This window comes from Trichechus manatus, unplaced genomic scaffold (genome assembly GCF_000243295.1).
Source record: "Trichechus manatus latirostris isolate Lorelei unplaced genomic scaffold, TriManLat1.0 scaffold00063, whole genome shotgun sequence".
In the NCBI taxonomy this organism is placed as follows: Eukaryota; Metazoa; Chordata; class Mammalia; order Sirenia; family Trichechidae; genus Trichechus; species Trichechus manatus.
Window position 1 is genome coordinate 9282731 of NW_004443999.1, and position 13264 is coordinate 9295994.

The following is a 13264-nucleotide window of genomic DNA, read 5'->3' on the forward strand; positions in this document are numbered from 1 at the left end:
TCCTGTTTTTGTAAATGTTTTTATATTGTCTGCTGTCTTCAGGGCATTCAGTGCTTATTTTCCTTGTTTACTGATTGTAGATTTGTTTGTTTCATCCTGATTTTTTGTTTGATTTGATTATGTCTGAGCAGGCAGGCTGTGCATTCTTTGTTGGTTGCTCGTCTGTGGGCATGATACTTTTCACCTCCTTCTCCAATGGGCAGGGTCAGTCACTCAGGTATGGTACATTGGGGCAGGTTCAGCTGAAGGGGAGTTGCTGGGATGGGTTGTTTGTGGCATGTACCATGGCTGACAGTGCAGACCAGGAATCAGTGCAGGGCAGGTTCCAGTAGGCCGTGCCTGTGCTGCTTGGGAGTGTGATATTCAGTGCATGGTGCAGGTAGGCAGGAAGGAGGGGGTAGAATGTGATGTGTGGAGCTAAGATGGGTATGGGAAAGATGAGAGAGAGGAGAGAGGAACAGGAGCAAAAACACACACGCAAACAAAAAAGAGTGCTAAGGGAGCTTGCTATTAGAGTGGAGAGATGAGAGACTGAGAAATGGGGGAAAACAAAAATGAAAAAAAGAGTAAAAGAAAAAAATGAATAAATCGAGAAACTGGAAATGAAGAAAGACAAAAAGGGAATAAAAGAGAGAAGAAAACAAAACAAAGAAAAAAAAAACAAAACCAAGAAAAAAGAAACGCCCCCAGGGATATCCCTGTGCGTCTGTACAGAGTAAGGGAATATCTTCCAAGCTGCGCAGTACTGTCCTGCTAGAAGAGGCTCCCAAGCTGAGAAAAGAAAAAGAAAACAAACAAATCAAAACAGAACAAATCAGAGCAAACAAACAAAAATGCCCCAGGGATTCCCACGAGCATGGCAGCACGGGCTGGGAAGCAGTTCCACAGTTGAGCGGTGTTTCGCAGCCTTTAGAAAGAAGCAAAGATGGCACATGGAGCCAGGTATTTGAGAGAGGAGGGGGAGGTGGTAAGAGATAAGGAAGAAGAAGCGGAAAAAAGCAACACCAGTAGCCAACAAAAGGCACTCAGGGAGCTGGCCTGTGCGGGTGGGTGGAATCCAGGCGACACTGGTGTGAAGCTGGTGCTTCCCAGCCAAGCGACTGTGGTCGCAGGAAGCAGAGGAGGCCGAGTAGGGGTGAAGAAGGGTGGGGTGTGGGAAAGCGTATATTGCTGGTTACCAGTTGTTCTGTCTCCTGCTGGAAGCTCCGAGAAGTTGCTTTCTCATACCCCCTGTTTGCTAATCTCCGATAGGAGTCCAAGATGGCGGATCCATGCTGCGGTAGCTGATAGGGGACCTCTGCATGTAACTCTCCTTGCACTCCGTTCTCGGTCAGTTTCTTATTCCATTCGGTGCTTGGCTGAGTTCTTTATCTCTTCATTTGATGCTTAGGGTTTCAGGATTGACGTGTGACTCTCTTCGACTTAGTTTTTCTCATCTTTACTGTGGAGGGATGGCGTGGTGCTTCTGACTACAGTGCCATGTTGCCTGGAAGTCCCTAATCTTTAAACCTTAAACCAAAAGTATCCCCTGAAGCCTTGTTAAAACCAAACAATAGTTTAGCTTAACTAGTCAAGAATGTCTGCCTTGAGCATTATGCTGTTTTAAGAACTATCTACTTGGAATCAAATTGACAACAGCAACTTGAAAGATTAGACAGGAAATTTAGGGGGCAGTGAGTTTATGTTAATGGGGGAGGAACAACTCAGAAAAGGTGGGTGAGAATGGTTGCACAACTTGAAGAATGTAGTCAATGTCACTGAATTCTACATGTGGAAACTCTTAAATTGGTCTGTGTTTTAAGATATATATTCTCAACAACAACAAAAACAAAATAAATTATTTTTTAAAAATACATATGCAAGCAATAAAGTCACAGGAGGGTTTCTCTGTAAAGTCACTGATGGTACATAGAACTTTTGGAAGAGGCCTCTTTTTCAGTTTTCAGTGACAAAAGGTCTTTCAAATATTATTTGCATGATGTGTGCCTTAAATATTTCTAATGCCAGGCAACACTGGAACCACAAAGAGCTCTTTCCATGTGAGTGTTAAATCAAAGGCGACAGAGATTTCTTAATGTTAGAAATTCAAAGGTGCTTTAAAACTCAATTACAGAGAGATAGGAAAAATTAAGTAAAGAAAGTAAGGAGGATACTGTGAGTATACTTAAGCAATGGGCTAACGTGTTGTCATGGATTGAATTACGTCCCCCCAAAAAATGTGTATATCAATTTGGCTAGGCCATGATTCCCAGTATTGTGTGGTTGTCCTCCACTTTGTGATTGTAATTTTTCTTTAAAGAGGATTAGAGTAGGATTGTAAAGTCACCTTTACCGAGGTCACATCCCTGACCCAATGTAAAGGGAGTTTCCCTGGGGTGTGGCCTGCACTACCTTTTCTCTCTCAAGAGATAAAAGGAAAGGGAAGCAAGCAGAGAGTTGGGGACCTCATACCACCAAGAAAGCAGTGCCAGGAGCAGAGCGTGTCCTTTGAACCCGGGGTCCCTGTGTGGAGAAGCTCCTAGTCCAGGGGAAGATTGATGAGAAGGCTGACAGAGTCAGAAAGCCTTCCCCTGGAGCTGACACCCTCAGTTTGGACTTTTAGCCTACTTTACTGGGAGGAAGTAAACTTCTCTTTGTTAAAGTCATCCACTTGTATTTCTGTTATAGCAGCACTAGATGACCAAGACACATGTTCAGAATGCAGATTTTGAACTCCAAGCCTCCTTGTATGTTATCCCCACTTGCATACATGAATGTCCAGGTGTTTACTGGTTTGGCTTCCTTAAGGGCAGCTTTTATTTACTTATATGGCTGCTCCATGGCCCTGCAGGCTGTTGACAGAGTATCTCTCTCCACTTCAGCCATCCAAGAGAAAATTCTGCACTTAGGTGGCTGAGAAGTGTCAGTCAGAATTTGTTTTCAACTTGTTTTTCATTACATCCTCAACAAATTGTCACTGCTCGGTGAACTTTCCTAGCTTTAATCTCAGCTAAAATTTGGAGAAAGTTTATGTGCGAAAGTCCTTTGGTACATTAGTATTACAGATAAGAGGAAAGGAATGCTTTTTTTGTGTTGTTGTTGTTATTGTTCTCTTAGTCACACAAAGAAAAGCATGGAGAATTTTCTTTGCAGCAGCAATTTAGAATTGGCCGAGGAAGATGTATAAACTCTTATCATTCAGGTGGGAATGGAATTCCGTGCACACGGGATAGAGTTTTAGGCGTGGAAGCTTCCTTAGATTTCATCTAGTGCAACCTATTCATTTTATAGTTGAGAAAATTAAAGCATAGGGAGGCTAAATGACTTGGCAAAGGTCACCTAGCTAGTTAGTGAAAGTTCTGGGACTAAGCACAGGGCCCCTGAGTTCTGTCCCAAGTTTTGCAGCTCTGAATTCTGTCCAGCTCACTGTCTTTTTGAACATAGAGAAAAATCAGCCACCGATGAACTAACTCCTAATCGTAAAATGCTCTTTGTTCCGTGTTTAGGAGGAAGCTGCATAAAACTCATTAGTGTGCTTTTTAATTTCTTGTTCATTCATTCTCTTTGGTTAAATTTGTGGCATTCTGCTTTGGTTTTGTTTTTTTACAGGGCATTTAATGGGGAAAAAGAGCACAGGAGAGTCCCTGTATGTTGATGAAGGAGGGAACCGGAAGCAACAGCTGAGGGAACATCTGAAGTGGGAAGAAGCAGCCAGGAACTTGCTGGGCCTCATAGAAGCCAAGGGGAACAGAAGCCGTCAGCTACCTCCTCGCAAGCCCCTGGGCCGTCACCAGCCTACCTGGGAGTCAGAGGACAGCAGCAACTTTAAAGACGTAGGTTCCAAACCTGAAGGTAAAACTAATGTACTGGGGAGGCAGGGAGCAGGGTGTTTGGGGAGACTTGGAAGGAGGGGTAGTTAGAGCAGAGAAGAATAAAATGGCTTGTGATGCAAGCCTTCAAACCACCACATTAATTAGGCTAACGCCAACGCATACTAAGCAAAGTAGTAGACAATTTCCATGCTATCTTCTCTTTTAAACATAATTGGTTATTTTTCCTTTTAGGACATCAAAAGGGTATTGGTTCCAAACTCCAATCTAGGAATAAGCAATTATAAATTGATGGAATTCTTTTTTAATAATTTATTGTGTTTTCTGTTGTGGAAAATATACACAGCAAAACATACACTCCAATTTAACAATTTCTACACGTACCATTCAGTGACACTGATTACATTCTTCAAGTTGTGCGACCATTCTCATCCTCCTTGTCTGAGTTGTTCCTCCCCCATTAACATGAATTCATTGCCCCCAAAGCTTTCTATCCAGCCTTTTGAGTTGTTGTCAATTTGATCCCATATAGATAGTTCTTTAAAACAGCACAATGCTAAAGGCAGACATTCTTTATTAATTGAGCTAAACTATTATTTGGTTTGAAGATAATTTTAGGGGATATTTTTGGTTTAAGGTTTAAAAATTCTCTCAAGGCAATAGTTTTGGGGGTTCATCCAGCTCCCATGGCTTCAAAAAGTCTGGATTCCATGACAATTTTAAATTCTGTTCTACGTTTTCCCCCTTTTGATCAAGATTCTTCTATAGAATCTTTGATCAAATCATTCAGTAATGGTAGCCAGGCACCATCCAGTTCTTCTGGTCCCACGGCAGAGGAGGCAGTTGTTCATGGTTACCTAGTTCAAGTTTCACCCTAATATTTCAAAATTTGGTGAACATATCTGAGGTCAACTAATTTGTCCTATATATGATTTTACAGAGGTCAGGGAAAAAGTAATGATATCAAACTGGCATTGTTTAGGTACAAACGACAGTAAGCAGGATAAAGGAGAGAATAAAATTTAAAGGAAGAAAGAAAGGCAGCTGAAAAAAGAGGTGATTATTATTAACTTTTAAGACATTTCCGTGAAATGTATGATGAAAAACAAAATATGTAACGATTGCAGTAATAGTAGTAATAATAATAGTTTTACTGAGTGTTTACTATAAAGGGCTAAGCAGTTTACCTGCATTTCCTTGGTTTATGCTTCCAGCAGTCTTATGAGGAAGGTTTTATTATTCTCTCCATTTTAGAGGTGAGAAAACTGAGACTCATCACATAGCTTTTAGCTGGTGGAACCAGGACAAGATCCTGGGATACTCTGCCTTGGACGGTTGGCTGCCACGTGAGACAACTCTGGGGAATGATCCTCAATCATCTTAAATATGAAGGAGGCAGAAGGCAGTAGCAGACCTTGCTTCTTGATATTTCTGACGATAAATAATATTGCTTTCCACTCTTCGTGCTTGGAAATCTCCCTCCTTCACTCTTCCATGATCCCTAACTCTTAGAATGATGACCCCCTTACAGAAGGCTCACGACTGGCTTTGCCAAGCTTCTTCCCTGGAATAAGGTTTTGTGTTTGAGTACCCTGGGTGGTGCAAACGGTTAAAGCGCTCAGCTGCTAACTGAAAGGTTGGAGTTTCGAGTCCACCCAGAAGCACCTTAGAAGAAAGGCCTGGTGATCTTCTTCCAAAAAACCAGCCACTGAAAACTCTGTGGAGCACATATCTACTCTGACACATACAGGGTCACCATGAGTTGGAATGGACTCCATGGCAACTGGTTTCTACCCTTCAGTCTACAGTGGTTTTCACCTGCAAAATTGCGAAATGAAAGCTCATGGGTGCATTAAGCATCAGAGAGAAAATCTCTAGTAGCTTTTACTCAGAAAGAAAATCAAAATTAAATCAACAAATAGAGAATTAAGTGCCAGCTTTGTCCTGGATGAGTCTATTGCAGCAGAAGCCCTGCCCACACCTGCGTTATAGGTGTTCTTCCTCCAGCCCCTCTGTGTTGATGGGCCACACGGTTCTGAGAGCATCGTGAATTTGTGATTGACTTCTCAGCCCCTTGGCGGCCATGCCTTCTCTTAGTCAACTTTCCTTGGAGTTTCTGGGGGTGGATGTCCAACAACAGTGCTCTTCTCATTTTTCCAGAGTAACAACAATCACCACCTCTAAATCCTCTGAAATGAATTTACACACATTGAAATGGACTAACCCTCCTAGTGTTGTCGTTGTTGTGTGCCATTGAGGCTAGTCGATCCCAACTAACAGCAACCCCATGTGACAGAGTAGAACGTCCCCATAGGGTTTCCTAGGCTGTAATCTTTACAGGAGCTGATCGCCAGGCCTTTTCTCCTTCAGAGTGGCTGGTGGGTTCGAACCGCTGACCTTTTGGTTAGCAGCTGAGCGCTTAACCATTGTGCCACCAGGGCTTCTAGTAGGTCTCACAGTACATTCATAAAATACCTACACACATACACAATCATTTCATTAATCTGTAGTTCCTTAATTTTCAACCAAAAAAGCAACAACCGGCTTGAATTGCTTCTTCCCTGAGCCTGGCTCTGCTATCTTTGGAATGTTTTGAAAAATTCAAGGATCTAGATTTTCCCACCATGTTCTGTAAACTTCAAAGGCAATCAAAAGAATAGTTCCAAAAAGGTAGCAGTGTTGTAGGATTGAGTAGGCAGCCACAGAGAGTGGCTGCCTCAAAGGGGGTAATACTTATCTATATACAAAATAAGCTGAAAAAAAGGACACCTTTTTATATTCAGGCATTGATTTCTTACTATATGTTGTTATGCTTTTGTCTTGTTTTTACAAGTTTGGAAATCCCATTCCATCTCATCTTACCTCAAGTTGAGTGAATAGTCATTTCACACATTGATATGTTTCTTTTGGATATATTTACCAGTCATATAAAAAACGAGTTCAACAATTCCTTTAGTCTTTGCACAGACCAAAACAGTTTACAACTCCTCTTTCTTTGGAAATTCTGCCTCCATGAAAATATGTCCTTATGTAGAACTGGAAACGTCTTACAATTACCTTATTCAAAAAGAGGGAGTTACCATCTTTAAATCTTAAATCTTAAGCCAAAAATACCCCCTGAAGTCTTCTTAAAACCAAACAATAGTTTAGCTTAACTAGTAAAGAATGTCTGTCTTGAGCATTATGCTCTTTGACGATCTATCTACACGGGATCAAATCCACAACAGCAAGTCGGAAGATTAGACAGAAAACTTAGGGAGCAGTGAGTTCATGTTAATAAGGAGGAACAACTCAGAAAAGGAGGGTGAGAATAGTTGCACAACTTAAAGAATGTAATCGGTGTCACTGAATCGTACATGTAGAAACTGTTAATTGGCATATGTTCCGCTGTGTATATTCTCAACAACAACAAAAATAAAATAAATTATAAAAAAAGAGAAAGAAGGGTTGACAAGAGACTAGTTTTATTAGCAACCCATGTATCTCTCAGTGTTAGAACAGAGTTTAATAACTTAGCTTACCATTTCCAGAATTAGCAGCAGGAGTTTTCAGAGGCTGAAGGAACATTCATAAAATTTAAAACTATCCACATATGCTCTCTGCTCCCATTTTTAGTAATAAAAGAGCAAATCCTGTTGCTGACTCTCCCAGAGCTGTAGTTAGAAACTCTGAGCATTTTCCTACATTTTGATGACAAAGATATTTTCTTAACTCAGAAAAGATTTCTGTAAATGTGCACAGAATCTCTACCTACTATATCATGGCAAACAAGCTCCAGAACTTTATTAGCAATTACAGCTAATAATTTTCAAGGCTAACCTTAATCTTTCTTTTAACTGTGACCTCCTCACAAATCCTGTAATTCTATTCTGCAATTATTGGAAATTTTACTCCATGGTTTCTACAACTTGAAACAGTGCTCAGAGCAGCACCAGGGCTTAATCCAAAATCCTGGATGTGGCTGTGGATTGTTTTGAGTTTCAAGCAGGGTTTAATTCGGCCTTTGGGTTTCCTCTGTAACCTGAACCCAGTCCATTGTTCTCTGCAGCCTTAGGCTTTTTCTTTATTTGGTGGAAATTAAAAAATGGGGCCAGGACATGTGCTACTGAGGCTGGTACAGAAAAGGAGCAAATGTGCAAGTTTGTCCTCACTTTTAAGGGGCTGCTCTGTCCCATCAAATCAGAAGAGGGAATAGAAAGATTTCCTTTCTTAATTTTAATAGTCCTCTGCTAGATAGAGGATTCACATATCAACTTATTTGGTGATACTCAACTCATGGCGACCCCATATGTTACAGATATAACTGCTCCATAGGGTCTTCTTGGCTATAATCTTTATTAGAAACAGATTGCCAGGCCTTTCTTTCGTGGCATTGCTCAGTGAGTTCAAATCGCCAACCTTTAGGTTTGTAGTCAAGCACAAACCCATTTCGCCTCCCTGGGACCTAGACAGGTTTTCTTTCTTAATGCTTGAAATGCTCTAAAGAAAGCTGCAAATATAGGAAACATAACATGCAATCAAGAACTAACAAGCCTCTGATTATCCTGACAGTGTCTATAAAGGAGCAGAATGAAGTCAGCCCCCACCCAAAATCCAACCCACCCCACAACCATTTGTGGGCCTCCAAGTGCTTGATCTTCCCAGGTTACACAATTCTTCTTCTCCTTTTAGCATTAGTTCAATTCCCTTGAGCCAAACCTCTCAGCTTCAATATTTGGAGCCAATGGGGGACTTCCTCAGTTGGCCCCTTTACGACCAGTGGCTTCTTAGGCAAGATGGATGGTGGCATCTTCTGGCAGGCTGGCAGCCCTTAATAGTGCAGCCAGGCCTCACGGAGGGAAGCAAAGCTAATTGACCTGCGTGGGAATCGGGAATCTAACGCCAGGCCCTGGCCTCATTAGCACACTCCCCAAAACAATTGGGCTGCTGAGCAGGCAATACTGTCTCTGAGAATACTAGGAGTTCCTTTGCTAGAAACAGATGGCTGCTGTGGAAGTTGGGATCCAAATTGCCGGAGATGCTGGACAAGAGTAATAAGCTCCAGTCTGGGTGGAAAGTGTTTTCACATCTCAGCGGCTGAAGGGTGCTATATGGAAACAAATAAGTATTTTTAAATTACAACTGTTCCTTCTTTCTTCAGTCTCAGTTAATTTGAGCAGACGCCACTGCAAGCAAACCACAATAAATTTAAAATTGGCAGAAATCCAAATGAACTCCTCTTCCCAAATTGCCCACACTACTACCATTTACAATCAGAGGTTTATAATGTGTAATTGTGCAGTTCAGAAACTAGCTTTGATTTGTGTAATGAGGCATTGCCAAAGTAAGCAAAGTAAGAATTAAAACCGCATATTTCCTGATAATCCCCCTTCCCAGAGGTTGTTTTAGTAATAAACTATTGAGGATAATGCATTTAATGGCCAACATTGGTCAAAACATACCTACTTAATCATCTCAGGGTAGAAGTTAAACTGATAGAAGAAAAAGGCTCAAAAAAAAAAAAAAAAAAAGAAAAAAGAAAAGAAAAGGTGGACGTTAATTTCCCTCTCAGGTGAAAGCCATCTTGTTCTCAAATGTTAACCTGTATCAGAATCACCTGGTGGGCTTGTTAAAGCACAGATTGCTGGGCGCTGCCCCCATAATTTCTGATTCAGTAAGTCTAGGGCACCCAAGAATTTGCCTTTTGAACAAGTTCCCAAGTGATGCTAGTGGTTTGCTGGGAATGGATTTGTCTCCAGCGTTAGACTTTAGAGGAGTCCTTGCGCGGTGCAGATGGTGAAGCACTTGGCTGCTAACCAAAAGGTTGGGGGTTGGAATCTACCCAGAAGTGCCTTGGAAGAAAGACCTGGCAATCTGCTTCTGAAAGGTCACAGCCATGAAAACCCTATGGAGCACAGTTCTACTCTGAAGCATATGGGGTCGCCATGAGTCGAAACTGACTTGATGGCAACTGGCTTGGTTTTATTAGACTTTAGCATCACTAACAATGTTTCCTTAACTCTTTCTAATATGTTTTAAGTTGGTGGACTTCCTGCTCCAAGTGTTCAGCGTGAAGGAAAACACCTACAGCTAAATGGGTAATGACAGTCTCTCTCAAAGGATCGAAACAAAACCGTTAAGAGACTGTGTTCTACAAACATCAGTTCTACTGGATCATCAACGAAAATTCCTTTGTGCAAAACACTTAACTCTTCTTGTATGTTTCAACCGTGACTAAATTTGTGGTTTTCAAGCAGCATCTTCTTGTTTAAACTTGTTTACTGTGAACAATTATCCAAAAAGTCTTCCAATTAATGCTGTCGACCACTCCTCCATGTAGGCTTTGTCATTTAGAGTCAAGCCCCCAGCCTGTTACCATTCACAATAAAAGCTTAAACACATTTTCCAAAGGGCAAGGAGTTCTCTTATTTTTCAAGTTCAGATGAGAGGACAGCGTGGCAGAGGTTAACATTAGTTTGATATTGTCCTTAGCGCTCCCCACTGAAGGCCACCTACTGAATCCTTGTAGTGATTTACAGCCTTTCTAGCAGTTTCTGGTAAGACTTGATACTCCTGTTGACATTGCCATTGGATGGGCTAGGTTAAAGTGCTATTCATCACTTAATAATTCCCATTTCATCACTAAATAATTCCCATTTCTTCAGCCCTTACCATGGTCCAGGTATTTTGCCTGCATTATTAATATACTCCTTGCAACAATCTATGAGCTGAGAATTATCATTCTCATTTAATAGATGAAGAAACACAGGATTAGAGATGTCAGGTAACTTGCCCAAGGTCACACAGTAAGTGGAACTGGCATTCGAACATCTGAAGTCGTCAGATTTTCTGCAGCATTTAATGGCTTCTGCATCACCTCATTTTTAACCTCCCTTTCATAATATTTAAGCCTAGCGAGGAGCAACTGTTTTCTTCAAACTTCCATCACCAGTCTGGGAGGAGAAGTAGTCCCCACAGCTAGATTTAGTCAGCTCTGTGGCGAAAAGATAAGATGAATGCAAGAGACTCTTCCATTTTCAGAGAGCGTGGCCTGGAGGTTCGTAACACTCACCAGTTTCATTTCTGTCCAGACATTTACACATGAACATGTTTTGAAGCTTATCATGTTTAGATTTCCTTCGTTTAGGGAAATCACATTTGAAACAGTAATAAGATTACTGGGCTGCTAACCGAAAGATTGTCACCTCGAACATCTCAGCCACTCCGTGGAAGAAAGATACGGAAGTCTGCTCCTGTAAAGATTACAGCCTTGGAAACCTGTGGGGGCAGCTCTATTCTGTCCTATAGGGTCACTATGAATCGGAATTGACTCGACGGCAACTGGTTTTCTGCTTTACAGAGCCCCCGTTCCCTGTTTGGGACCCTCTTGGGCCGCTTTCCCAAGAACTCAGCCCTGAGCTGTGTCAACCAAAACCTGCCATGCAGCTAATGGTGAAGGGGTACTCCCTCTCAGGAGGACTTGCACTCAGATGAGACCCTCATAAAGATGGGGAAAAAAACAAAAACAAAAAACCCCAACCCTTCCAGACTCAGGGGAAGCTATCTCTAATGGTGGCATTTCAGGCAAGGAAAGAAAAGTCTCCCAAGGGGGGCAGTGCTCCTAGGATGACCCCACCCAGACTGCCACTTGTTTTTTTCCACAAGAGATGTGATTCCCACTTGCAGCAAACGATTTTTTTCCTCTGAGTCTAACTGAACCGCAACGGCAGTCGACTTAAATCTCCCGTCCCTGGTAGGACTCCTCCATACCACACCCAGGTCATGATTAGAGTCCCTGTATTTAAGAGATAGCTTGTCCCTACAGGGAGAGCCTTCTGGAACTCTTGCTTGCAAGTGGAGTCACGTCACATATCTGTGTGTGCGTCTTGGGTCGGGGAACTCTTAACTGCAGATACCAGGGTCCTGCCTGGGTAGTTTAAGTAGAAAAGGAGAAATGCATGAGAATGTATTAGGTAGGGAAGGCCAGAGTAACAGGTTCAAGGATAAGCTTGCAGGTCAATGGCCAAAGGCACGCATCTGATCCTGTGGATGAGATGGCTGTCGTCCTATTGCTCCCCCTGAAGCACTCTGCACAACTGCCTGAGTTTGCACGCCCCTCCGTGGCCTCAGCCACCACCTGTGCCTGCAGCCTGAGGCCGTGTGAAAAGCTTCTCTGTGCTGGTGGCTCACATCCCAATCAGTCTTGAGTGGGTGTGTCTGATTGGTGGAACCTAGATCACGTGCCTGTGTCTAGCTGCAAGGGAAGCTGGGAAATGTAGTCTTAAGGGTTCTACTTTGGAAAGTGGGCCTAAAATTGTTAGACCCTATTAAAAAGAGGAAGCAGCCCTGGTGGTGCAATTGTTAAGCACCTGGCTGCTAACTGAAAGGTCAGTGGTTCAAACCTACCAGCTGCTCCACAGAAGAAGACCTGACGGTCTGCTCCAGTAAAGATTACTGCCTGGGAAACCCTTTAGGGGTAGTTCTACTCTGTCCTATAGGGTCACAGTGAGTTGGAATCGACTAGCTGGCACACAACAACAGCAACGTCAAAAAGAAGAGGGTGTTCAAAAGATGCGCTCAGCCACAAATAACAGATCTCCCTCCCCTTTTTGCCCCCAGAGAATTTCCTCTTGGAATTCTGCCCATTCCTACCCTAGAGCATTGTTAGCGCCCTGCCTGGAATTCTGGGAAACTGGGAGTCAGCGGCTGTTCTCTATAGCACGCAGCCCAGGGGTGCACACACAGCATGAGAAGACTGGTTTTAAGAGGTGACAATATTTAGACATCCTTGCAGCAAAGCAGGATAATCAGGAGGAAGGATCCAAAAGGGAAGAAAGCAATAATTACTTTTCAAATTTGTTCCTTTAAAAACAGCTTTTTTTTTTTTTTTCTTTTCCTTAAGTGCTACAGGTGAATTGTTCTGGGTAATTTGGCAGTCTTTGCTTATGATCGAGGTTCAGTAACACACTAGACAGGCATTTTAAGCAGTGCAGGACACTCTCTAGCCTCACAATGCCTACTTTTCAGTTCCTACTGGGGCTATTTGACCATCACAGAGCCTTTTAACCCAGCTCGGATGTGTGGGGAGTAATCTGAGTAAGATGTGAGAATGGCATTATTTACTTCCTCAGCTACAGACTGCTTTGATCAGAGAACTGTGAAATAAGCCTTCCAGGGAAACCCACAACGAGGAACTGTCGCCATTCTCAAAGCAGAGGAAGTTCACTAGGACACTGAAAACACTCCCAGGCATTGCTTCCCTCTCAGGACTTTGAGTCTTCCAGTGAATCACCTCCTTGCATTAGACCCAGATAAAGCATTGAAACATCTCTCTATTTCCCCTGTTTTTCCTTCCACTCTTCTAGTCCACGTGCTGTATATACATATGGCCTGACTGACAAAGGAGGTGGATCTAACCATAGGTGGATTGAGAGGGCCACCTGATCAACATCTAAGGATGTGTCGTAGTCTAGAAG

At 42.5% G+C, this 13264-nt stretch overlaps 1 protein-coding gene across 2 annotated transcripts in view; it reads left to right on the top strand.

Annotated features, from left to right (window-relative positions):
- Positions 1-9890, top strand: part of GRP (gastrin releasing peptide) — a 16207-nt gene extending 6317 nt beyond the window's left edge. Inside the window, exons 2-3 of one of the 2 annotated variants that reach the window (XM_012556383.1) lie at positions 3589-3831; positions 9829-9890. In XM_012556383.1, the coding sequence (XP_012411837.1) occupies positions 3589-3831; positions 9829-9890 (305 nt within the window). The remainder of the gene's footprint in view (positions 1-3588; positions 3832-9828) is intronic. The other variant, XM_023733936.1, reaches the window with a different exon arrangement.
- Positions 9891-13264: the final 3374 nt, after the last annotated feature.